This window comes from Ostrinia nubilalis, chromosome 13 (genome assembly GCF_963855985.1).
Source record: "Ostrinia nubilalis chromosome 13, ilOstNubi1.1, whole genome shotgun sequence".
NCBI lineage: Eukaryota > Metazoa > Arthropoda > Insecta > Lepidoptera > Crambidae > Ostrinia > Ostrinia nubilalis.
Window position 1 is genome coordinate 9,129,158 of NC_087100.1, and position 26,914 is coordinate 9,156,071.

The 26,914-nt window shown below is 41.5% G+C and overlaps 3 protein-coding genes and 1 long non-coding RNA gene across 6 annotated transcripts in view; 2 read left to right on the forward strand and 2 right to left on the reverse strand.

Moving 5' to 3' along the window:
• LOC135077605 (F-box/LRR-repeat protein 16) overlaps window positions 1–13,186 on the forward strand; it is a 25,248-nt gene extending 12,062 nt beyond the window's left edge. The window contains exon 7 of the mRNA XM_063972159.1: window positions 13,121–13,186. The gene's annotated coding sequence lies outside the window, so the exon portion shown is untranslated. The remainder of the gene's footprint in view (window positions 1–13,120) is intronic.
• Window positions 1,777–18,428, reverse strand: LOC135077603 (puromycin-sensitive aminopeptidase). 3 transcript variants are annotated; one of them, XM_063972156.1, is made up of 13 exons: window positions 18,349–18,428; window positions 17,926–18,211; window positions 16,885–17,846; window positions 16,577–16,766; window positions 16,180–16,293; window positions 15,533–15,667; window positions 14,948–15,040; window positions 13,158–13,307; window positions 12,043–12,320; window positions 10,482–11,565; window positions 9,788–9,910; window positions 4,857–5,073; window positions 1,777–2,695 (listed from the first exon to the last, which is right to left on the reverse strand). In XM_063972156.1, the coding sequence occupies exons 2-12, from the start codon at window positions 18,046–18,048 to the stop codon at window positions 4,861–4,863; spliced, it is 3,465 nt and encodes a 1,154-aa protein (XP_063828226.1). In that variant the 5' UTR covers window positions 18,049–18,211; window positions 18,349–18,428; the 3' UTR covers window positions 1,777–2,695; window positions 4,857–4,860. The 3 variants fall into 3 exon arrangements, with proteins under 3 accessions (XP_063828226.1, XP_063828224.1, XP_063828225.1); XM_063972154.1 differs by having other exon boundaries at window positions 17,926–18,419; XM_063972155.1 differs by lacking the exon at window positions 1,777–2,695 and having other exon boundaries at window positions 4,856–5,073; window positions 17,926–18,420.
• A 1,577-nt stretch (window positions 18,429–20,005) lies between these two features.
• On the forward strand, window positions 20,006–24,345 carry LOC135077604 (protein disulfide-isomerase TMX3-like). The gene is made up of 8 exons (XM_063972157.1): window positions 20,006–20,317; window positions 20,488–20,737; window positions 20,815–20,998; window positions 21,072–21,216; window positions 21,326–21,548; window positions 21,637–21,853; window positions 22,247–22,442; window positions 22,629–24,345. Exons 1-8 carry the CDS (start codon window positions 20,278–20,280, stop codon window positions 22,649–22,651), a joined length of 1,278 nt encoding a protein of 425 aa, XP_063828227.1. The 5' UTR covers window positions 20,006–20,277; the 3' UTR covers window positions 22,652–24,345.
• On the reverse strand, window positions 23,293–26,870 carry LOC135077606 (uncharacterized). Its single transcript, XR_010258483.1, has 3 exons — window positions 26,573–26,870; window positions 26,319–26,489; window positions 23,293–26,218 (listed from the first exon to the last, which is right to left on the reverse strand). It is a non-coding gene; the product is annotated as an uncharacterized LOC135077606 (long non-coding RNA).
• Window positions 26,871–26,914: the final 44 nt, after the last annotated feature.

Consider the following 26,914-nt stretch of genomic DNA (forward strand, 5'->3'; position numbering starts at 1 on the left):
AAAAATATTGACAAATCGCGAACTGTCACGTCCAAAAAACTGACACGCGTCCGTCCTCCGTAAGCGCCACCGCGCGACTGATTGAGATTGTCCAAGCCGTCATGGACGATTTTTTCCACATTTTTTAACATAGTAACTAAATAAGACGCAATATAAAAATTCCATCCGTTAAAAGCCCTCAAGTTATTTCTGAACTTTAGTTTAGTAAAAGATTTAGAATCTCAAATCGCTTATTTTAAAAATAAAACCATAATTAGAAAACGAATAGAGGTAACTTTGGGAATTTATTCTATCGAGTCAACTTCATCAAATCGTGTTTCCATCCGTTAATAGCCCTAGAAAATATCCTCAACTATGCCCAATAAAAATCTTAGCCTTTAATTTTACTGTTTAGTACCTCAAAAATGAAAAATGAAAACCTCATTTTCGCCATTTTCTCTGCTACCCGGCCTTAACTGTGTAGCTATTTCTACAATATATTTAATTTGAAGATGCCTTTTTACAATATAGGAAACATTTAATGTAATTATCGTGGTGACATTAAGCTCACTGTTGATTCTACAGATGAAGAATATTTTATGGTATGGATGGTGTAAAAATCCGTATTGTATATAATTAATAACAAATTGTAATTATGTAGTCTATTACAGACATAATTTTAATATTGTTGAAGAGATATGACTTATCCACTCGCTGTACTACAATGGTTGTAAATGAAATCAATACAAGCAATAATTTCTGTTAGGGATGCCTATCAGACGCAGCCTCGTTTATTTGGAATATTTACTTCAGTTTACATACATAATGCTAACAATAAGGTGTGTAATATGTAATAAAAATACCGAAAATATTTTTGTATAGCGTCAAAACTTTGAATAGCGTAATTATAGCTATTTTTATGTGGATTAATGTTTACATTTGTCTTTTTGAAGTATATTTGCGCTCTAAATTTTCCAATCTTACTTCATTGTGTACCTTCCATTTACCAATAAATAGGTTTTCGTGTGTTATCTGCACCTACTAGATATTGGCATTGTTGTGTAAGATTTGTGTTTTCGTGTTATTGTCCAATTTCATAATAACACCTATTTTGTACAATACCAAGTGAAATGTTATAGTGCAATATAGATGTACTGTTTTACGACTTGTTTTATTTTCAAACCTACTACTTTGACTATTAACCAGGCCTAAAAAGTCATTGGTTTTCAACCACATCTTCACAACATACAGTTCAAATTGATGTGGGCTCTGTGGATACCAAAAAAGGTCTAATATTATTCTGTGTGGAGAGCGGGATTCCGGGTGTGGACGGATCTTTTTGTGGTTATGGGATAAAGCTAAGAGCGTGTGCCCTTCATCGATACGATGAACGCGAAAAATCTCCGGCCCACGCACAGGAGTGTCATTATTATTTTTTCTCTGTGAAATGAAAATGCCAAAAACATTACCTACCAGAGGGCCTAGTGTGAGTTTTCATCAAACACTAGTGAGCGCGTTTTATGTAAACTCACAGTCAGCCTACAGATACCAGTCATTCAACCATTGGTTAGACCAATGTTAACCCGCGGTCAATTACAAGATTAGTGCCCTGAGCACGAACAAATATAATTATTGTTCTTGGGCATACCCAAGAACAATATCATAGTAACCGTTCATTTTAAATAAATCAAAACATCGCTACCTACCTACTGTTCGTTCGTTAGTTTCAGCTCGATCGCTACTGTATCACTGTAATGAAGGAATATACAGGGTAACTACGAAATTGTAAACGAAATATAATTTTGTACGATTTATTGCAATAACACAGTCTTACAAAAGAAATCAGTGATGACAACAAATGAGGCAATTAATTATGTTGGTAACTTCGAATTATTAACCACTTAACATCACAATCATTATAATTTTGACTGACTTAGAAACCAATAAAGTCAGATCCAAAACATCCTTATAATATGCAAACCTATTGCACGATAGTGATACATAGTCGAATGTCTATCTAACTATAGAATTACTTATGAAGGCATACAATGAATTATTACTCAACAAATAAACTAAAGAGATTTACGGGTTTGAAACAAAACAAAAATGTATTCAGCACCAATATTAATCACTCGTAAACATATTTAAACAAAATATAATAACATTTTTACACATTTATACAAAGGACATGCTATGGCTTTGAATAGAAAAACCTTGTATCAATGACTTTCTCATTTGACGCTGGGACTACTTTACAAACAACAATCGGCATGACCATATTTATTTATGACACCAATGTCTAAGCAACGCAACGCGGTTGGTCATTTCAATAGCCGTTCTGGTGCTTTATGCGATTGGCGCTACTATGAACGTGCAATCAGTGCGACTTTTGCTAGCAGCATGCACGTTGAATGCCGAACGCATTCGAATCAGTCGAACAGCTGTGTTAGCGCTCTAAAATATCTGCAGTAATTATTTCTAGTCCTAACAACCTATATTATTAGAAGTGTAACGAAATGCATTAACTTAGGAGTGTTTTATTGTTACATAAATAGAATACTACAAGTAAATATAATACAATATCAACTCCCGTACAAATTTACAATAAAGAATGTCACTGGAAATAAATAAAGCTTGCTCGCTAGGTACTTATTCTTCGATTGAAACATAACTGGGGATTTCGTTGTAGTTTCAGTCTTGCATTTATTATTTGGTCCTGGAAAAGAAAATGATTTCGTTATGAACTTGGAAGTGTTATAATTAGTTGTCTCATTGGGATAAAATGCTTTAAAAGAACACATCGCGGTAGTGCGGTGGTCAGTCCTAGCCCTTCTGCTGGGGAGAGTTCCACATGATCCACTGGTAGTTTCCATCGAGTGGATAATCTTTAGATAATTATGACGTCGCTGCTATCATCATTGCTGTCGCGAGCAATGTGTTCTGTTTTTGGGCATATTGCTGCGACACCCGCCCCCTTTTCACATCTCGCTTTAGTTTCTGTGATCTGTGGTCATCGTAGTTCGGCAGCGAGGCTCACTTATACAATAAGTGTAGTGTGTGACGGTACTTGGAGAATAAATAATACCATGGGGGTAGAATTAGATGATTCTACCCATCATACGGATCGCGCACTCGACGCTCCAGTCAGCCTGTGACCACGGTCGATGCAACTCGGTCGGAACGTCAGGCAAACAGGTAATATTTCAATGTTACCCTATCAGCGTATCGCGTTAAAATTAATTTAATTATGCAACGCGAAAGTTTAAAATGAATGATTGAGGCTCACCTGGTCAGTGGTAGGCCTGCAGGTAGGCGGGGGCGGAGCTCACCTGGTCAGTGGGAGGCCTGCAGGTAGGCGGGGGCGGAGCTCACCTGGTCAGTGGGAGGCCTGCAGGTAGGCGGGGACGGAGCTCACCTGGTCAGTGGGAGGCCTGCAGGTAGGCGGGGGCGGAGCTCACCTGGTCAGCGGTAGGCCTGCAGGTAGGCGGGGGCGGAGCTCACCTGGTCAGTGGGAGGCCTGCAGGTAGGCGGGGGCGGAGCTCACCTGGTCAGTGGGAGGCCTGCAGGTAGGCGGGGGCGGAGCTCACCTGGTCAGTGGGAGGCCTGCAGGTAGGCGGGGGCGGAGCTCACCTGGTCAGTGGGAGGCCTGCAGGTAGGCGGGGGCGGAGCTCACCTGGTCAGTGGGAGGCCTGCAGGTGGGCGGGGGCGGAGCTCACCTGGTCAGTGGGAGGCCTGCAGGTGGGCGGGGGCGGAGCTCACCTGGTCAGTGGGAGGCCTGCAGGTAGGCGGGGACGGAGCTCACCTGGTCAGTGGGAGGCCTGCAGGTAGGCGGGGGCGGAGCTCACCTGGTCAGCGGTAGGCCTGCAGGTAGGCGGGGGCGGAGCTCACCTGGTCAGTGGGAGGCCTGCAGGTAGGCGGGGGCGGAGCTCACCTGGTCAGTGGGAGGCCTGCAGGTAGGCGGGGACGGAGCTCACCTGGTCAGTGGGAGGCCTGCAGGTAGGTGGGGGCGGAGCTCACCTGGTCAGTGGGAGGCCTGCAGGTAGGCGGGGGCGGAGCTCACCTGGTCAGTGGGAGGCCTGCAGGTAGGTGGGGGCGGAGCTCACCTGGTCAGCGGTAGGCCTGCAGGTAGGCGGGGGCGGAGCTCACCTGGTCAGTGGGAGGCCTGCAGGTGGGCGGGGGCGGAGCTCACCTGGTCAGTGGGAGGCCTGCAGGTAGGCGGGGGCGGAGCTCACCTGGTCAGTGGGAGGCCTGCAGGTAGGTGGGGGCGGAGCTCACCTGGTCAGCGGTAGGCCTGCAGGTAGGCGGGGGCGGAGCTCACCTGGTCAGTGGGAGGCCTGCAGGTGGGCGGGGGCGGAGCTCACCTGGTCAGTGGGAGGCCTGCAGGTAGGCGGGGGCGGAGCTCACCTGGTCAGTGGGAGGCCTGCAGGTAGGCGGGGGCGGAGCTCACCTGGTCAGCGGTAGGCCTGCAGGTAGGCGGGGGCGGAGCTCACCTGGTCAGTGGGAGGCCTGCAGGTGGGCGGGGGCGGAGCTCACCTGGTCAGTGGGAGGCCTGCAGGTGGGCGGGGGCGGAGCTCACCTGGTCAGTGGGAGGCCTGCAGGTGGGCGGGGGCGGAGCTCACCTGGTCAGTGGTTGGCCTGCAGGTAGGCGGTGGCGGAGCTCACCTGGTCAGTGGTAGGCCTGCAGGTAGGCGGCGGCGGAGCTCACCTGGTCAGTGGTTGGCCTGCAGGTAGGCGGTGGCGGAGCTCACCTGGTCAGTGGTAGGCCTGCAGGTAGGCGGCGGCGGAGCTCACCTGGTCAGTGGTTGGCCTGCAGGTAGGCGGTGGCGGAGCTCACCTGGTCAGTGGTAGGCCTGCAGGTAGGCGGCGGCGGAGCTCACCTGGTCAGTGGTAGGCCTGCAGGTAGGCGGTGGCGGAGGCGAGGTCGCGGCGCAGCCAGGCGGCGTTGAGGCGCACGGTCTCGAGCGCCTGCTGCACGGAGCGCTCGGTGCCGGGCGAGTGGTGCGCGCGGAAGAACGCCTCGATCTCCTGCGCCGCCGCCTCCGACGCGAAGTTCTCTGTCGTCGACTTCACTAGCCGCGCCAGTAGGAAACCGCCCTGGAAAATAAATAGCATCTTTCAGTAAGCACTGCATCATTTAAGCCGGAAAACCAATAGAAATATAATTTCAAACTCCATCGCAAGCGATATGAATCGATCAAATGTCAAATTGATGACACAAATAGACTGCTGAATCCAGAAAAATAATCTCTACACTACACACAAGTGGAAATCTAAATAAGATTATCGGCAATAATAAAGCTATAGGTCCAGCGCTTAGCGTCTGAGGTATGGGAGCGACACAGAAGGATGATTTTGTGACGGTCAAACGTCAGCGAGACTTGCTGAAGTAATTGGAACGCATTAGTTCGTTAGTAGTCTATGGTTTGGTTTAAAAAGAATATTTTTTTTTTTTTATTGACGTTCTTTGTGTGTCACTTACCTTTTCGAGGAATAAACTGAAATGTATTTTGAACTCGCTTTTCATTAGAAATCCTTCATGGTAGCAGAGCGTACCGTTTACCGTGACTGTTAGAGGATTTCTAGAAAGGCGACAAAAGTGTTAGGGCGCCGGCAAGTCACGGCATTTTACAACAATAGTTTGACAACTCCAATTCTAAATTTTCAAAACGATCAACGATCATCATGTCTGCATCCAATATGTTCAATATTGAAAAACTAACTGGACGAGAGAACTTTTCAACATGGAAATTCGCCGTAAAAGCATATTTGGAACATGAAGATTTGTGGAAATGTGTGGATCCCGAAGAAACAAAAACCGATCCCGATCTTGACGTAAAAGCCAAGTCAAAACTGATTTTGCTTTTGAGTACACAGAATTACGTGCATGTACAAAACTGCAAAACAGCACGAGAGGTATGGCTGAGTTTACATAAAGCCTTTGACGACAACGGATTGGCTAGACGCGTTGGCTTGCTGAAGGAATTGATTAACACTTCTCTAGAATCAAGTGATGGTATAGAAGATTATGTCAGTAGAATCATGGTTTCTGCGCACAAATTAAGAAATATTGGCTTTGAAGTTAATGAAGAATGGCTTGGGACACTAATGTTAGCTGGGTTACCCGACGAGTATAAACCTATGTTAATGGGACTGGAGAACTCGGGAGCTAAAATTAGTGCAGATTTTGTAAAAACCAAGCTACTACAAGAAGTAAGAACAACTGATGCTAGTAACGCTTTCTATACCAACTCTCGGAGATTCAAGAATGTTCAGGAAAACTCGTACAGTGGTCAGGTCGGAAACAGTAAGGCCAAAGGGTTCAGATGCTTCAATTGCAATAGATATGGCCATATAGCAAAATACTGTCAGAATCCGAAGAAGACACAGAAAGAAGAGAATTCCAATTTTGTTGCAGCTTTCTCAGCTTCCACCAGTTGTAATTCTTCTAAATGGTACATGGATTCTGGTGCCTCCATGCACATGTGTAACAACGTGGAGTGGATGCATGATATTCATGAGCCTTCCGTGAAGACTGTCACAGTGGCCAACAGCGAGCCACTGCCGGTACAGGGTGAAGGAAATGTCAGTATCAACATTTCGAATAACAACAAAATTCTGGTAAGGAATGTACTGTTAGTACCTGGTTTAACAGCAAATCTACTTTCTGTCAGTACTATTGTGAAAAGTGGATTCAGGGCTGTATTTGATGAAAATGTTTGTGAAATCACTGATAAAAATGGAAAACTTGTATGTTCAGCTACATTGTATGACAAACTATATGTTCTTAACACCCATTCTGTCACTGAAACTGTACATCTAACAGAAAAATATGATAATGTGAACCTGTGGCATCTTCGGATGGCACACTTGAATTTTTCAGATGTGAAGAAGTTGCCTACCTGTGCTGAGGGGGTAAATCTGGAGCATGGAGGGGAAACAGAGAGTAATTGCTCCAGCTGTTTTGAAGGTAAACAAGCAAGACTACCATTTAACCATATTGGGACCAGAGCTACGAAGCCGTTGGAACTAATTCATTCAGATTTATGTGGACCGATGGAATGCTTGTCCTTTGGAGGTATGAAATATTTTGTTTCTTTTATTGATGATTACACTCGGATGGTACATGTATATTTCACTAAAGATAAGTTGAATATACTTGATATATTTAAGGCCTTTAAGGAGAGAGTGGAAAATCAACTTGACTTTAAGATAAAAGCGTTGCGTACCGACAATGGCACTGAGTATTGCAATACAAATTTTGAGACTTTTCTTGCTAAGTGTGGAATAATTCATCAGACGTCCACTCCTCACACTCCTCAGCACAATGGTATGGCAGAAAGAATGAATCGTACTCTTGTAGAGAAAGCGAGATGTATGATGTTTTATGCAAATTTGAATAAACCGTTTTGGGGTGAAGCTATTGCCACAGCCATGTATATTGTGAATAGGTCTCCAGCCAGAGGCCTAGATGGTAGAACGCCTTACGAATTATGGACAGGCAAAAAACCTAACCTATCCCACATCAGAATATTTGGCTCAGAGGTCATGGTTCACGTCCCAAAGGCGAGCAGACAAAAGTGGGATAAAAAGTCCAATAAAGGGATCTTTGTAGGTTATTGTGACAGTACTAAGGGTTATCGTGTCATGGATCCCAAGACGCATCGAGTTATAAAAAGCAGAGATGTTGCATTCTTTGAAAATGGTTTTATGCGTAATGATATGATTACAGTCCAGCCGAAAACTACAAGTACATCAGCTCAAACCACAGCAAGCCTAGAAAGTAAAATTCAATCAGAAGAGACTTGTACTCAAGGTTCGGTCATTTCTCCTCAGCCAAGGAGAGAGTGTGTGTTGGAAGGAACTGATAGTGACGAGCTCAGTGAGTATGAAACTGATTCAGCTGACCATGATGAATCTTACTGTCCTCCTAGGGGTATGAAGGGTTTGCAGGATCTCCAAAGTGGCATCACATTGAGGCCACGTCACCGAAACGATGACCAGGGATTATTTTGTTTACTCACCAACTTACCAGATCCGAAGACTGTTAAGCAGGCAATGTCATCTCCGAATGCTGATGAATGGAGAAAAGCTATGGATGAGGAATATAACTCACTACTGAGTAACGATACATGGATCTTAACTGATCTTCCAGCAGGAAAAAGGGCTTTACCTTGCAAGTGGGTTTTTAAAACAAAAACTGACCAGAATGGCATTGTGATACGTTTTAAAGCACGATTAGTCGTGAAAGGATGTGCTCAGAGAAGTGGCATAGATTATGGAGAAGTCTATTCACCGGTTGTAAGGTATACTTCCATTCGTTTCTTGTTCGCTTTGGCCGCTAAGTATGACCTTCAGATAGACCAAATGGATGCAGTATCAGCCTTCCTTCAAGGTACAATTGACACTGAGTTATACATGACTCAGCCGGAGATGTATGAGCGTGGAACTCAAGTATGTCTTTTACAAAAATCGCTCTATGGTCTTAAGCAAGCAAGCAGGTTGTGGAATATTAAACTCAGGGATGTACTTAATGAGCTGGGAGTGAAACAGTCCAGAACAGATGGATGTGTTTACTATAATATTGAGAAACAGATCTATATTACAATCTGGGTCGACGATTTGATGCTATTTTATTCTAGGACAGAGGACATATGTGAGTTGAAGGCGAAGCTCAAAGAAAAGTTAAATATGAAAGATTTTGGAAGTGCAAGTCAGTGCGTTGGATTCAACATTACCAAAACTAAAGATAGTGTTATGTTGGATCAAGAAAAATATATTAATGAAATACTGGCGAGGTACAACATGACAGATTGTAAGCCTGTTAAATCACCAGCTGAAGTTGGACTGAAATTTTCAGACAACACAGAAAAGATACCTTATGAATGCCCTTATCAAGAAGCTATTGGTTGTTTGTTGTATCTAGCACAAGGAACCAGACCGGACATATCTTTTATTGTGAATAGATTGAGTAGATTCAACAAGGCACCAACATCTGAGCACTGGGCTGCAATAAAAAGAGTACTTAGATACTTACAAGGTACAAAGAGCTATAAGTTGACATACACTAAGAGTGGTGAGGGTCGCATCGTCGGATTTTGCGATGCGGACTGGGCGAGTGATCTCGAGGATCGGAAATCGTGCACGGGGTACGTTTTCATGTTGCAGGGAGGTGCCATTTCGTGGTGTTCACGTAAACAGCAGACTGTGGCGCTGTCCACGGCTGAGGCCGAGTACATGTCCATGTCCACCGCCGCCCAGGAGGGCCTGTGGCTTCTGCAGTTGGAAGAAGAGCTCGGCGAGCAGCGTCATGAGGCGCTTGAGATCTTCAGCGACAACCAGAGCGCGATCATGCTAACTAAGAGTGATTGCTATCTCCCGAGGTCCAAACATATCGATATAAGATATCATTTTCTGCGAGACTATGTCAATCGAAATAAGCTTAAGTTTTCTTTTGTTAAAGGAACCGAAAATGTATCGGATATTTTGACAAAAGGAGTTACGGTAGACAAACTAAAATGGGCATGCGTTCAGGGGGGGCTGAAGTAATTGGAACGCATTAGTTCGTTAGTAGTCTATGGTTTGGTTTAAAAAGAATATTTTTTTTTTTATTGACGTTCTTTGTGTGTCACTTACCTTTTCGAGGAATAAACTGAAATGTATTTTGAACTCGCTTTTCATTAGAAATCCTTCACTTGCAGATTTGTATGCCCTGTCACGTCATAATATGTTAATGTCAGCCCTCCCGTGCCGCTCCCATACCTCAGGCACTGAGTTAAGCGCTAGACCTATACATGAACATGATCCATACCTGGTACCGGTCCATGAACTCCTGCCAGTGGTCCTTGAAGAACTGCCAGGCGAGGTCGCGCCCGTTCCTGCTCACCGCCACCGACACCACCACGAACACCGTGTCTTGGGAACGCACTTCATCCTGGGGGAAAGAAGACGACCTTTTATTAGTCACATTGAATGATATAACTAAGATGGCGCGGCGACCTAGTGAGTCTTGGCTTCCGACATAAGAATCACTTCGGTCTGTTCTGCGCCATTTATCAACGTGACGTCCATGGCGATTTACTTGAGACGACCAACCGGCCGACGGTCATTGAAGGACATTGAGTTTTTTGTGTTGCACAAACTAATAGTTCCGTTAACCTCTTGTGGTAAGCTTGTGTTACGAGTGGGCTCCCCACAACAGTCGAGCGGCGGCGGGGTGCGATCCCGCGTTCCTCGGGTGTCATGTCAGCCAGTCCGACCTCTTCACCGGTCGGCTATGATGGATTAAATCTATTTATCAATTGGCACTAGCGGGCTTCGCGGCTCATCTCTAGCTCGCAGCACCCCAGTAATGTACTCACAGAGAGCGCGAAGTCGAGCACGCGGGTGAGCAGCGCGGGGTCGCGCACGGCGCCGAGCGCGCGGCTGATGCGGTCCTTCTCCTCGTGCAGGCGGCGAGCGGAGGCCAGGCTCGAGCGCGTGTGTACACACGCGGCGGTACTCACGGAGAGCGCGAAGTCGAGCACGCGGGTGAGCAGCGCGGGGTCGCGCACGGCGCCGAGCGCGCGGCTGATGCGGTCCTTCTCCTCGTGCAGGCGGCGAGCGGAGGCCAGGCTCGAGCGCGTGTGTACACACGCGGCGGTACTCACGGAGAGCGCGAAGTCGAGCACGCGGGTGAGCAGCGCGGGGTCGCGCACGGCGCCGAGCGCGCGGCTGATGCGGTCCTTCTCCTCGTGCAGGCGGCGAGCGGAGGCCAGGCTCGAGCGCGTGTGTACACACGCGGCGGTACTCACGGAGAGCGCGAAGTCGAGCACGCGGGTGAGCAGCGCGGGGTCGCGCACGGCGCCGAGCGCGCGGCTGATGCGGTCCTTCTCCTCGTGCAGGCGGCGAGCGGAGGCCAGGCTCGAGCGCGTGTGTACACACGCGGCGGTACTCACGGAGAGCGCGAAGTCGAGCACGCGGGTGAGCAGCGCGGGGTCGCGCACGGCGCCGAGCGCGCGGCTGATGCGGTCCTTCTCCTCGTGCAGGCGGCGAGCGGAGGCCAGGCTCGAGCGCGTGTGTACACACGCGGCGGTACTCACGGAGAGCGCGAAGTCGAGCACGCGGGTGAGCAGCGCGGGGTCGCGCACGGCGCCGAGCGCGCGGCTGATGCGGTCCTTCTCCTCGTGCAGGCGGCGAGCGGAGGCCAGGCTCGAGCGCGTGTGTACACACGCGGCGGTACTCACGGAGAGCGCGAAGTCGAGCACGCGGGTGAGCAGCGCGGGGTCGCGCACGGCGCCGAGCGCGCGGCTGATGCGGTCCTTCTCCTCGTGCAGGCGGCGAGCGGAGGCCAGGCTCGAGCGCGTGTGTACACACGCGGCGGTACTCACGGAGAGCGCGAAGTCGAGCACGCGGGTGAGCAGCGCGGGGTCGCGCACGGCGCCGAGCGCGCGGCTGATGCGGTCCTTCTCCTCGTGCAGGTCGGCGGCGCGGTAGAGCGCCAGGAAGCGCTCGAAGGTGGCGGCGTCGGCGTCGGCCAGCACGGCGCGGTAGCACGCCGAGCGCAGGTCGGCCGGCAGCGTGCACGCGCCCGATATGTGCTTCTCGAAACTGCGCAAACGATTGCACGTCATTAGATCTCTTTCTGAATCTTGCCCTGACCCTTAGAGTAGGTTAGGTAACTCAGTCAGTGCTTAAGGTACGGGAGCGGCACGGGAGGGGTGGCCATATTAAGACGTACAAATCAAATCTGAAGTCTCGTTGACGTTTGGCGACTCAAAAACACCCTCCCGTGCGGGCTACCATACCTCAGGCACTGACTGAATTAAGCTGTAGAGAACTATAGTTTTGAGTACCCATAGAGACGAGAGGATTTTGACCAACAATGAAAAATAATAATAAAAAAGTAAAATTGACACATTATCATAATGAACTACACTGAACTGTCCCACCAAACTCATTGACAGGGAGGCGCCACCATCGTTCAACTAAATAATTTCCAACATGGCAAAAATGGACAATCAGTTTTTATAGTCTATCCTATCTAAGGAAAGGTTTTCAGAATGTATCAAAATAAAGGTTTCTCACCGATTCTTAGCCTCTTTGATAGTGTCCGGGTCCTCAAAGCTGATCATCTTGTTGAGCACGAGGCTCCGGAGCAGCGTGTCGAGGTGGCTCTCCTTCTCCTCGGCGTCCCAGCGCAGGCGCCGCGTGACGCCGGCGAACAGCTTGCGGCCGTAGTTCTTGAGCGGCTTATCCAGCGCCGTGTGCGAGAACAGAGCGCTCAGCTTGGACAGACAGTTCGATATCGACGACCACACCGTGAAGTTCGTCTCGTCGCTGAACGCCTCTATGAGTTTCAGGGACTGGAAAGAATAAGCGGAATAGGCTAGTTTCCTAAAAAAAAAACTTTTGGTCCGTCAATTACATTATCAAAAAATATTGGACACGTGTATTTTTATTTGACAATCAAACAAGTAATTACGAATTAGTAGTATTGTAAATACGTTGAAGTTCCGCGTGACGTCACAAAGTCCTACGCTTTTATGCACGCATTGACGTCACGGAACTTTTCTTTTGAACTTTGAAGCGCTTTATTTCTTTCAATTTACATTAGTCTGAAAAAATGAAAAATACGTATCGAGTATTTTTTGATAAGTTAATCGACGGACTAATTCAAACTCTTGCTTTTTTGCACAGGAAACAAAGCTTCAGAGGCTATGGCGGCAAATATCTGTGTGAGGGAAATACACGCTGTATCATATTGAAGTGCTGAGTAGGTACTGCTTTCTCAATCGAATCTAAATCGCACTATGATCAGTAGATTTTTAACAGCAGTTGTAAAGATGTGTATCAAGATTGCACGGCTATTAGCGAGGCTACTCGAAAAGAGCAAACTCATAAGCAGCTTTGCAATGTCGATACATGCCTTAACTTTTTATAAGGCTCTGGCGACTATATTGCTGCCATGATTTGCATCTTACGCCCGTATTCACAAACATCACTATGAGGTCTTACAGTGTGCGTGGACGCACAGGGTGACACGAACTGATCACAAAGCTCTATTCAACGCTATGCGTTCGATTTGCTTTATTTAAGCAAGCATTGTTTGTGAATAGGGCGTAATTCACTTATCATAAGGTTGAAAGTCAACGAAATTTTTCAGCCTTACAGAGGATTAAGGCATTATTCCCGCGACTCACCTCGGCCGTGTGCGTGTGTCCGGCCTGCACGAGCGCGAAGCAGTCGTCGAGCAGCCCGAGGCGGTCGAGCGGCGGCAGCGAGCCGTCGCGCACCGCCGTCACCAGCTGCGCCAGCATCGACGCCGGGTACCGCGTGCGGTAGTACCCCACCTAGGAAACATGTTTTATAAGGGTGTTAATATCGTGCGGATTGCATGGCGGACGCGGGATACATCAAGCTTTTACCTGCGACTTTGTGAATTGCTATCTGTATACATATATATCTATCTGTCACAAACGTAGAAATACACGTGAAAACCGGGCTTGTGTGCTAAGGGTGTTTTTACCCGACTACGGCAAAGCAAAAGGAGTATTATGATTAATATCGTGCGGATTTCATCACGGACGTGAGATTGCCCCGCGTCCCCTCACCCCTCGCGTGCGTATTCCACGCATTATATTAAATACTTGTATGAAAAAAGACACTTGGTGCGGGTGTCACGCATGCGGGGCAATCCTACGTGCGTGTGGAAATCCGCACGATATTGAAAACGCCCTAGAAGAATATTAATATTATTATTATTCTAGATTTTTCCCACGACGACGTTACATTAGTTAATGAAACTCTTTCATTTATAAATGATTTTCACTTGTAAAATCGTGTAACGAGGGCGGTTTAAGTCCTACTAAAGGCAATCTATTTTTTTTTGCCAAATATACATAATACTCGTATTTACTTATGTTTTTTCATAAATAACTCCTGAATGAATACTATCACATTTGTAATAGCTGCACCGCAACATTTGATCTTATTTTATTTTAGTTAAACACTGTTTCAAGGTCTACATTGCAATAATTCTAACTGTAGATAACACCTTACCTATCTTTAGGTAATACCAGAGTAAATACAAATGAGTAGGTTATCTTCATATAAACGCACGGAGCGTATGTGAGCGCGCCAATACGTATGCGGCGCGCACGCACACACTGACAAGATTCGGCGCAACTCCCCGATAATCCACGGTAAATTTTGTCAGTGTGTGCGTGCGCGCCGCATACGTATTGGCGCGCTCACATACAAACCGCGCCCGGTGCGTTTCTATTAAGATAACCTACTCATTTGTATTTAATCTGGTAATACATTACATCTACAACTACATACAACGGTTTTAACAATTCGACGTAAACTAAGTATATTCACATGTTCAATGTGTTTTAACTTCCTAGTTACTTTCAATCTGCTAAACAACTTAATGGGATTTGCAAGTTTGACCATCACTTAAACTTTTAAAGAATTATTGTGGAAGTAGTTATGTTGATGAACCATAGGATGCTCAGGCAAAGCAGTGTTCAATTAACTTTCTCTATTTCTTTTAAACTTTCAACCAAGTGTCAAGGCAGATAAATCTTTATAGAAAATGGGTAATACCATTGTAACACTTACATGAGAATATACTGTCTTGAATGGTTTTATTATTTAGAAATCGTCTAATAAATACATTGTGGATGTCTTGAATTTATGTGAAAATTCACATACTATGTGTGTAAATATGCATTTAAATTCGTTTTTTACTAAATTCCACAGAGCATTTGACACAAATCAATAGGTCATTAATTAATTTAAATGATCAACATTTAAAAACGTCAAAAACATGTTGTCAATGAGCTATCTAAAACATTTATAACTATCTAGAATAAGATACACTTTGAAATTTATTATTGCTATTTCTATTAAAGATAATACAACTACAAAAGTAACTTCATAAACCAACAGATACGTGATAAAGAGTGATTATTTTAAAGAGACTTACAGTGCCAGGGTTGAGTTTGACCCATGAAGATTCAGCAACATTTTCTAAGACAACTTCTTGAGTTCTCTGCTCTAAAACTGTTGACAATGCCACCTAGGAAAAGTAAAATAAAATCAATTAAAAATGCATGAGATAATTCTGAGCATCATTCTTAGTACAAGACAATATGTTATGACAGAAATAATAATGTAAAAAGGAGTCTACAATTAATTTGTATAAATCAACATAATATTATTACATCAAATTAATCTTTACATTCAAACTGTGTCCATCTTGCAACTGTATTAAAGTGGCAGACTCCTTCCATGCACTATGAATGTCACAATCACAATCTTCAGCTGAACATTTTTCATCCAACAATTTTTGTTGCAACTGTTTATAATACAAAACAATCTTTAAGCTCTATCCATTAGTAAGATGATCAGAAAGTAATCAATCTAGATTAAATATTAAATAGAAATGGGTCAATGTCATATTGTTTGATATTGATACACTGATAAGCAGTATCAAGAACTTAAGTGATTAAAAACAGATTATGTGACCTTGAATATATCCTTGCATTTGAAAACAAATCGATTTGTTTACCTTTGAAGGTTGTTCCTGAGTAGATATTGTTATTGGCACCATCCAAAGGGTATCGTCGCCCAAACTGCCGTCGGCGCAGAACTTTTGCTGAGTCAGCGTGAGGACGCGGTCTGGTCCTCTTTGTTCCGAGCTCACCTAAAAATAACTCAAAATATTAGTATTTTGGCATAGTTCCTACACCAAGAATGTCTCATTCAGGTCATTAACATACAATAAAATATTTTCTTTTGTTGCCCAACATTCATATAATTCTTTAATTGTTGAACAATGGATGATTCAATGTGACTTTCAAACAAATCCATTGTTCATTTATATAGGTATTATCACATTTCTATGTCCTATTGTGTGTACTTGGCACTTGTCACTCCCTGAATGTTTGCACTGATAAATGTGTTATTTATCGCACAATACCTACATGGAACTTCTATAATTGTAACAGTGATACATACACTACTATTTGTATAAATCATAATATTGCTAAAGTATTAGTAGCAAAATAACAAACATTCATCATAATTTACAATGTATACATTGTAAATTATGGTAATTATTTATTTATATTTTGAAGACCAAGCAACATTAATTAATAAGAGAATACCAAGTCTTTACAAATCACCTTTCATCCTTTGATTACTATTTTTACAAACCTGCACCATAGGAAAACCCATCTGTTTAGTCCAAGTTGACATAACAGCTCCAACTGGCTTATTTGAAGCTTCCTCCAAGGCAGCCCACAAGTCTTCTGTGAAGGTGTTCTTGTACTAAAAGTATAAAAAAAATATGGGTATATTTTTAAAAGTTATTAGTATAAGACCTTATCCAGCTTCTTCTTCAAATAGAGTTGTGAGTAAAGAAGGTATTGAACCCATAGCTCAAATAATATGGGCTTGGTTAAAAAAAGGCCTCTGAAGAAACCAGATCAAGTTCTTGCACTGCCACAGTTGGTATGTGGACTAGTGTGGACCAGACTAGATTTTAGGAACTAAATTGACTGTATGAGTGACAACATAAATGTGTTATTTTTAAAATGCTTGAGATTATTACCTGATGTCTTGTCAGATAGATATTCATTCCCTTTCGGAAGTCATCATCACCAATGTATCTATGCAGCATACGAATCACAGAAGCTCCTTTGTTATATGATATGTCATCAAAGATTTCATCAATTTCTGATGGGTGTCCCACAGGCACCTCTATAGGATGAGAATTTTTCAAACAATCCAATTCCAATGCCCTGAAAATATCACATATTTGTTTACCAAGAAGAAAAAAATTATTTTAATCACAAGACTTCCTTGTTTAATCTAATTAAATACCTATGTTTGAATATAGTAAAATATAAAAATACATACCTAATGTATGTTTCAGTGACAAATTGTGTCCAAATGTCATACTCAGGGAACAGATGGTTAACACAGAGGAACTCCACAAAAGAAGCATATCCTTCATTCAACCAGAGATGTGTCCACCACTCCATGGTGACCAGGTTGCCAAACCACTGATGAGCCAACTCATGGCCTACAACGAGGGCTATCCACTGCCTCCTCACAGCAGAGGTGTGCTCTTCATCCACCAGAAGGCAGGTCTCCCTGTAGGTCACAAGACCCCAGTTCTCCATTGCTCCAGCAGAGAAATCAGCTATGGCTATTAAATCAATCTTAGGCAGTGGATAAGCAATATCAAAGTACTCTTTATAGTACGGCAGCACCCTTGCTGCAACTTCTAGGGCAAACATGCCTTGTTTACTTTTGCCAACAGGAGTGTAAACACGTACAAGCACGCCATCTCTGGATTTTTTCTCTACATAATCATATTCGCCGACCACCACGGCCACAAGGTAGGTCGACATCACAGGAGTGGTATCAAAACGAAGGAACTTTTTACCACCCTCAATCCTTTCCTCTCTGACAGGCATGTTTGAAAGAGCAACGCGATCAGCTGGGACGTCGAGTGAGATGTCAAACGTGGCCTTGATGGCAGGCTCGTCCCAGCACGGGAAGCATCGACGGGCATCTGTTGCTTCGAACTGAGTGACGGCGGCGTAGCGCTCTTCGCCGGCCGGAGTCAAGTACTTGCTGCGGTATAATCCTTTCATCTTGTCGTTGATCTCGCCGTTAAATTCGCAAAACAGCATTGCCTCGCCCTCCGGAAGCGGTTTGTCGAACACTATACACGCCGTCTCATCAGCAGCGTTCAGACGCACTTCCACCGGGCTGAGCGTTGAATCCGATCCACCATCGTTATATTGGAGTTTGACGCTCTTCAACTCCAAATCCAAACTATTCAGCACTATCTCTTTAGTAGAATTCACGATCTGAAAGTGAAGGCGACTATAAACGCGGCACATGGGAACAACATATTTGCAACGGCGATGTGATGAAATTTCCTCTTACCGATACTTTCACTGCTGTCTTTCCTGTGAACGTTAATTTCTCCAGGTTCGGTGTTAATTCTAAATCGTAATGTTTAGGTATAACATTTTTAGGAAGTCGCTGAAATGGTTTGTTTTCGGGCATTGTCACTTTTTCTTTCACGATCGTAAATGTGGGACGCACAACAGAGAAATACCGTAATGACCGAGTGACAGAGTGAACTCGCGTTGCAATCGTGCCGCTGATACGTGCCCCTCTCGCTCCTCGAGACCCCCACTCCGAATAACGGTATTGGCTACGTAAGAACCTGCAATGGCGACTGAAATGTGTACGATTTTCAAAACGAATTGCAAATGAATTACGTATGCCGCGTAGCAGTTGTAGCGTCATGGAAAGCAGTTACGATGACGTTGTAGTAAGTGAAAGTTTAAAATGGCTAAATACCGCAGTAACTTTCCAATATGCGAGGTTTGTTGAGGTTATAACGGCATACAAATCAAAATCGGCATTTTTTCATCAAATTGTCAAATTGTCAGTAATTTTTTTTTTAAAGTGATGAATGACTATGGTTTTAATTTTTAATAAATGATTGGAATCAAGTAATTTTATCCCAATATTCATCTAGACGAGTCATAGGATAGGTCGCTCAACGAGAGTTGAGCCGTTGAGATTATCAACAACACAAGCGAAGATTTTCATACGCTGTGTGTATCGAAGACAAGGGCTTTCTTTTCTGTTTCATTATAGATAAGTATGCGCCTATCCTTATTCGTCCCAGCCATTCCTTAACTGCGGTTGCAGCACCTCTTCCTGGCACTCACCTGAACTACTCTGTGTTACCTACTGTGGCTGCCCCTTTTCCTTGTATCCTCCTGCACGACTACGTTGCCTAGCCGTATGCCTGGTCTAAGGTTCGACGCCAAAAATCAACAACAACAAGTTCATATTAGAAAGAAAGAAAGAAAGAAACATTTATTGCCATGGACATCACAGAAGACAAAAGATGTATGATATTAAAACGCTGAAGAGTTTTTTGTTTGTTTGTTTAAACGCGCTTATCTCAAGAATCACTAGTTTGATTGAAATAATTATTTTTGTGTTGAATAGCTCATAAATTGAGGAAGGCTATATAATATATACAATCACTCTACGACTAATAGAGGCGAAGCAGTAAAGAAAAATGTTGCAAGCAAGGAAAATAGTATTTAAACTATTTTCACGCGTACGAAGTTCATTTTGTGGCGTCGAACCTTGGACCAGGCATATGGCTAAGCAACGCAATCGTACAGGAGGATACAAGGAAGAGGGGCAGCCACATTAGGTAACACAGAGTCGTTCAGGACAGTGCCAGGAAGAGGTGCAGCAACCGGAGATAAGGAACGGCTGGGACGAACAAGGATAAGCGAATCCAACTCGTGATCCTTGACAGGGATACGCTGGTTAAGGCGACCCTTTACAAGGCTTGGGAGCCTACGGGTGACGAGCTATTGGACGTGGAGATGGTCATTAATTATACACATATTTTCTACTTTGCCGAACATTTGCACGAGAACGGTTTGTCTAAAACATATGAATTTGGTGTTATTTAATGCAGGATTAAATGCCCTTCAACCGTCAAAAACTAATGAAAACAATCTTACGTAATAAACGAATGGCCCTAAATACGCACTAAAAAAAATCAATCATCAATCTAGTCGCGCTATTAGGGTTGCTATGTGAACGACAGTGGTGACCTCATTAAATTCTACTCTTTTATGTCGCACTGTAACTGTCTAGCTAGGAGGTAGGCTGTCGTGTTTTGTAAGTTGTCTACCCCACAAAGGTACTTCTACCCCGTATAGTGAATTAGTCAAAATATCAAAATTTTTTACACATTATTAAATCACAAATAAAACTATGTACAAACAAAAAATAAATAAAATAAATGCATATGGGCGGAATTTATTTTATTCATAGTATATTCTATGAATGCCTCCTTCAGTGCATATTCTAACTTTCTACTCTTGCTCGGCCGCCTCTAGTTGGTTCTTATGTCTATTTTGGCTCAATTACTAACTGCCACAGCCGGTATCTGTCAGTCATTGATGATCTGTGATTCGATCGGTAAAATAGCAAAATTATTAGAATAGAGATAAATGCCGCAGAGGGTGTTTATTTGTATCGATTTTTATATTTTCAATAAAATAATTAAATGCTGCAAGTATTAAAATTAATCCAGAGGTTCTGCAATACCTCCTAGGTCACTAAGTCTTAAGCCCATGTGTATGTAATTTCCACCATTACAATAATTGTCACTTAGTACGCAATAAAGATTTGAATTTGAATTTTGAATTTGAATACATACGCATTGTTAAATTAAGTTGTACGGGAATAATGAATAAAATAATTGAAAAGTGTTTATTCATATTAGCAGGTAAATAAGTTAAATTCGTTAATAAAGTTATTTTTGAGTAATAGGTTGCTACCGTATCTACTATAGTCTAGTCATTTAAATAACATTGAAACTGTTTACTCATAAAAATCTATCATGGTACATGGATAATGAAAACTTCATTATTTACATTAGCATTTTTTATATTACAGTTTTATGTGGTGTATCAACATCAAGAGTGTTAGAATTAAGTGACAAATTTATCGAAATCAGTAATGATGGTATTTGGTTTGTCAAGTTTTACGCCCCATGGTGTGCACATTGTCGTCGTTTGGAACCAGTGTGGGCTCATGTGGCACAAACACTGTACAGTTCACCTATCAAAGTGGCTAAAGTAGACTGCACAAGGTTCAATGCAGTAGCTGCCCATTTTAAGATACGAGCTTATCCTACGATCATGTTGTAAGTTATATTAACATAGAAAAATATTATTATATTACACTATTACTATTATTATATTCATTACATTAAAATTACAGCATTAAAGGTCCATACCAACACGAGTACACTGGTGATAGAGTAAAAGAAGAAATGGTGAATTATGCACTTCGAATGTCTCAGCCAGCAGTTCAAAAAGTATCTCATGCAGACAGCATAGGATATCTGAAAGAAAATCATCCCATATTCTTTGGATTCATTGGAAAGCAGCACGGTCCATTATGGGTAAGAATGCCAGCTTTGTTAGTTTGTATTAGGAATTAGGGAAACTTTACTGATTTAGATTTTTGCAATACAGGAAATCTTTACAATTCATGCTGAAAAGTATCAACCACATACATGGTTCTATGCAATGACACATGAAGTTGTGAAACATGAATTGAAACCACCAAATGAAAGTGCAATATTTGTTTACAAAGAAGATGATGCATTTTTCTTTGAAGGTATGTAAGCACTTAGGTATTACAGCCATTGTTTCTACATAAATAATTTATAATACAAAAATAAATTAATACAAATGCAAATATACATAATTATATACTTTTTTTACAGCTAACTCAGCATTGTTGGAGGACAAGGAAGCCTTAAATGTGACATTGGATAAATGGATTAACTCTGAGCGGTTTGGATTTTTCCCGAAGATTACTAGAGCAAACATAAATGATTTAATGGATACTGAAAAATACATAGTTATTGCAGTTGTATCAGAAAACAAACTAAACGAAATCACACAAACTGAGCAAGATTTTAAGGACATGATAGAAGGAATAATTAAGTAGGCATTGGGATTTGTTAAAATAGAGGTCAATATGTAGGTGAAAATGAAATATTTTACTAATATAATAAATTGATATTTATTTCAGGAGCAGAAAAAGAGACCTTCACCACCGCTTCCAATTTGGTTGGATGGGTACTCCAGAGCTAGCAAACTCTATTGCTATGACTGAACTAACTGTACCCCATTTATTGGTGCTGAACTCTACTACCAGCCACCATCACATGCCTGATGATGATCCTGTTCTGATGACACCAGAAGCAGTTGTGATGTTTTTGGACCAGATACACAACCAAGTTGCTCCTGTAAATATTTTAATTTCATCTATACTAATATTATAAATGCGAAAGTAACTATCTGCCTGTCTGTCTTGCTTTCACACCTAAACCACTGAACTGATTTTGATAGTTTTTATCCCGGTTTTTGAAACAGGGACGCGCGCGATAAAATTTTTCTGTGACAGACAAAATTTCACGCGGGCAAAGCCACAGGCGGAAAGCTAGTTTTGAAATAAGCTGAATCTCAGAAAAAAATTACTGATTTGTGTAGATAAATTAAATTTATGATCTCGGTTCCTGTTGCGTGGTGCAGAACTAGTGTAATCACGCAACTCGTTTCCTAGCATATCAAACAAACAACATAATATAATACTGAAAACTTGTTGGTAGAAGATGTAATTAACTTACTTTTTTTTTTAGGTTTATGGTGGAAATAATTGGCCCGTTCGATTGTATCGCGGATTTTTCGAAGCAAGGACGACCCTTACTAACATGTGGCGAGGGAATCCTGTCTTGACGGCGCTTGTATTTGGATTACCTCTTGGTTTCCTGTCTCTTATTTGCTATTCTGTTTGCTGTGCTGACATACTGGACGCAGAAGAAGAAGAGACTCCAGGTAAACTGTTCATTCTAAAATAACTGTGAAGCAAAAACAGTGAGCGTATTTACAAAATATTTTCTCATATTCAATATTGAAAAATAAATCTTGTTTGCCAATGTGGGTAATCCAAGATTCGTTACACCCTCCCCTCTATAGGTACAGAATTCAAGTACAGAATTAATAATTGTGTTTTATTTTCAGAGACACATGAAAAGAAGGATTAATTTCTTGATTGCGCTGAAAAACTCGCATCATGCTTCGCCATCTTAGCATCAGCTTTTATTAACTACAAAAAAAAGGACATGGTAGCATAGAAAAAACAACCACCAAAGATATGAGCAATTTCGTTTTTATGTCTATAGTAAATAACATTTCAAAATTTAAGTGTATGATTATACCTAGTCTATTAGTATATGAATATGTGCGAAGTCATCGTCAAGTCTCTAGCTGAAAAAGTGTGAAAATAAATATTGTACATAATTTTAGTAATGTATATGTAATTCGAATCATCGCTGTATGTATATTAACCTTTTAAACTAATAAGTACTTAAATCATAACCAATCTAATTTAGGCCAGATTTAAACAGAACGATTTCGCACTACGTCCAATCCCAATCTGTAAAAATTATATGATTTGAAGTAGTCTGGTCGCCGAGCACGTAGAATTTCGTCCAATGACCCCAAGTTACCCATCCTTATCACTCGCGCGTAATTATATTGCTGTCGCGACTGCGACGGGCGGCCGCAGTGAGTGTGCGAGCGAGGATGGGTAGCTTGGGGTCATGGGACGAAATTCTACGTGCTCGGCGACCAGACTTTAGTTATACCGTGGTTATACAAAGTACTATTTATGTAGTAGTTTATGCACTAGGTTCGATTTCCGATAACCATATTCTCTAATCTCTTATTACTTTCCTAGATCCGTATTTTGACGGATCATAATAATATATCGTATTGGACGCAGTGCAAAATTACATTAGGTATATGTACCTATATGACGTGATGTGATGAATACCTTCCCTCTGAATACCAATGAGGCATCATCTTGCTTGGTGAGAAAATTATTTTCATTAATGTTAATGAAATAAATTATGCAAATTGAATTCTAAAGTGAATTCAACCCACAGGATCAAATCAGTTTTGTTATTGTTATTAGCATGATAAGACTAGTCTTTTAAAAAGAGAGGTGTTCTTATTTTTACATGATTTGATGCATTATTTTTATTAGTTAATGTTTTATATTATGGTCTTTTATAATTTTTATTTACATACTACGGTTGAGGGCGGTGTGTGCTATGTGCCTAGCGTCACAGAATAATAATAAAAAAATATTTTTTGCATATTGGAACAACCTAGTCCTGGAATTTTAATTAATGGGACAGACCCCTAGGCAAAACAGTAGAACTGCTTAATATATTCAAAACAGGACAAGGACATACTACCTTCTGAGAGATAGCAACAGAACAGTCCTACATTTTTTTGTGCTTTATCTGCTATCAGTCTCACGACAGTTTATGAGTGGATGAGAAGGTTATAGTGTCCTTTGTATGTTAAGTATCTTCCCCACTGAGTCAGTCATTTACATATTATCTCTACACTCCCCAGTGCAGATTTAAGATGTCATACCTCTTGAGGTGTTTGCTATAAACTTTGTAATTGACCTGAAAAAAGGGTGTATAAAAGAGTATCCCACACATTAATTATATTACACTACAGTACTAGTGCATAGGTTTTGTTCTGGTTTCCATTGTATTGTTCATTCCGAACAGGTACATGAATTACTTTATAGTATCATATTGTTACACCCCCTGATAAGTCAGTGTAGGCTGATGGTAATTATTAAAACAATGTACTTGTAAAAAAAATGTTGCTAGACATAATAATTTGTGAGAGTGGGAAATAAACAGTTTTTTGGTAATTAATTTGTTTTATTGAAAGCATAAAATGTGATTACATGTTGCTTAATTCTTCAATATAAAGAGCAATTTCAATTAATTTAACTCTATTTTTTAACTGATAATACCAACTTTTGTAATCTTCAGTGTACTTTTCCTGATAAACATAATGATTCTCATGCAATGTATCACTATCATCAGAATTAGTTGAGTCACTTTGAACTTTTTTCATGTTTATATTTACTTTCTTTTTAGATGCATGATTACCGTAATTATTATTTCTGATTATTATTGGAGACTGTGATTCTTGAGGTTCATAAGTTGATTCTTTCTTAATTTTACGATCAGTTGTTTGTTTATATTGTTGGTCATTTTTGACTTCATATTGTTTGCTTTGTAATTCTTCGCCATTGTCGGTCGTTATATGACGGTTTTTGATATATTTTTTTCTATTTGTTTTCTTAGAGTAACGACCTTTTGAAGTACCAAATGAGGATGGAAGACCTGCATCTATAAGATCTTTACTAGAACATGCATCAGTATTTGTAAAATCATCTAATGGATTAAGAGCATTAATATTATTATTTTCTGAAATGAAATTATCTGTTCTTGGATTGAATGTTTGTTTTTTCCCATTATTAAGAACATCTAATGAATTATTGTTTGATTCCATTCTGGACATATCTTTTTCATTGGGTTTAGGCTTCTGACCATTTACCAACGATTTTACTGATTCATAAAAATGTTTTATTGATGTTTTGGGTATTATTTTTAGCAAATTGTGAGAAATATCTGTATTAGAAGTATCATCTTTATTTTCTTCAAATGAGTTAATTAAATCAGTGAATGATTCAATTTTAAAAATTTTAGATTCTTCAAATGATTCACGTAATTTATCAAATTCTTCCAATTTTTCTTTATTACTGTTTAGACATAACAGATCATCCCATACTTCTTTGGACACCGCTTCCAATTCACCAGCAGTTAAATTGTTTTGCTTTGTAAGGGACAGGGGCAGGTTTACATTACTGGCACTGTTTTCAGACTCATCTGCCCATAAATTGGTGACTTTTAAATTATTGAGGTTTATTGCTTGTATCATATTTTCAAATTGAACTTCTTCTTTGCCTTCACTAAGTATTGCAATAGACAAACCATATGAGCCATAACGACCTGCTCTGCCTATTCGATGCAAATATGTTTGCCATTCACTAGGTGGTTCAAAATGAATGACTAGGTCAACATTTGAAGCATCTATTCCTCTTGCAGCCAAATCAGTAGACACCAATATTCTACACTTATATTCTTTTAATATTTTCAATGCATCAAGACGATCTGTCTGATCTTGCTGTCCACGTAATTGTTCAACAGGCCAATTTTGTCGTGATAGTAATTTGTGTAATTCAGCCACTCTTGCCTGATAGTTACAAAATATCAGGCACTGTTTAAATTGCTTTTTGGTTAATATTTTTAACAATTCCTGAAATCTATTTTTAGTTTGCCTAACAATATTACTGTTGCAATTTACAACAGTTTTTTTTTGCTCTACACCCAATAGTATACAACTGATATCTGGGCATACATGTTGAGCACATTTGATATATTTGGTGATAAATTCTTTAGTAGATTCAGAATATGTAGCACTACTCATGATGACTTGTTTTTGGGCAGGTAATGTTGAAAAAATATAGTTTACATCTGCCTGAAAGCTTTTCTCCATTAATTTATCAGCCTCATCAAGGATTAGAAGTCTCACAGAAGAAACGTCTATGTATTTAGATTGAATCAAATGGCGTAACCTTCCAGGGCTGCCCACAACTACATGAACATTCTTTTCAAATTTGCGGATATCTTCTTCCACTGGAAGCCCTCCAATCACAACCTCAACAGCCAAACCTTGAAAATGTAATAATCAACCATGTAGGTAAATACAACAGAAAATGCAAATAGTAAAAGTAATTAATATTGATACTGCTATATAATAATACAAACAAACCTTTATAATGGGATCCTATTTGTTTGATGACATCACATATTTGGAAAGCAATTTCTCTAGTTGGTGCTAGTATTATTACTTGCACTCCTTTGCCTAGATCCAATGTCTCAAGAGATATAACAGAAAATACGGCGGTTTTTCCAGTTCCAGATTTAGCTTCTAGTAATAGATCTGCAAAAAAAATATTTTATAAATTAATAATAGTAGGAATGTAGGTATTCCAAAAACACATGTATGAATGTAAAATATCTCACCAAATCCACATTTTCCTAATGGAATGCCGTGTAGTTGAACTGGTGAGGGTTTATAAAAACCGGATTGTTTTAATCCCTGCAAAGTATTAGGTGCTAGCAGCATTGATTCAAAAGTAACATTTTGAACTATCTGCACATCACACGTTCTATTGCCCTCGTTAATGTCATGGGCTAATACCATGATTGTGGCTTAAAACTTAGCTTTTTCGTTAAAAAATAAAATTAAAAAGACTGCCGTGCCGGTTGAACAAATTAAAATTTTACTCGCCGCTTCATCGATCGTCCTCAGATGAGCAGACAGCATTGACACTAATGACAAGACGCAAGGCATAGAAAAATTGA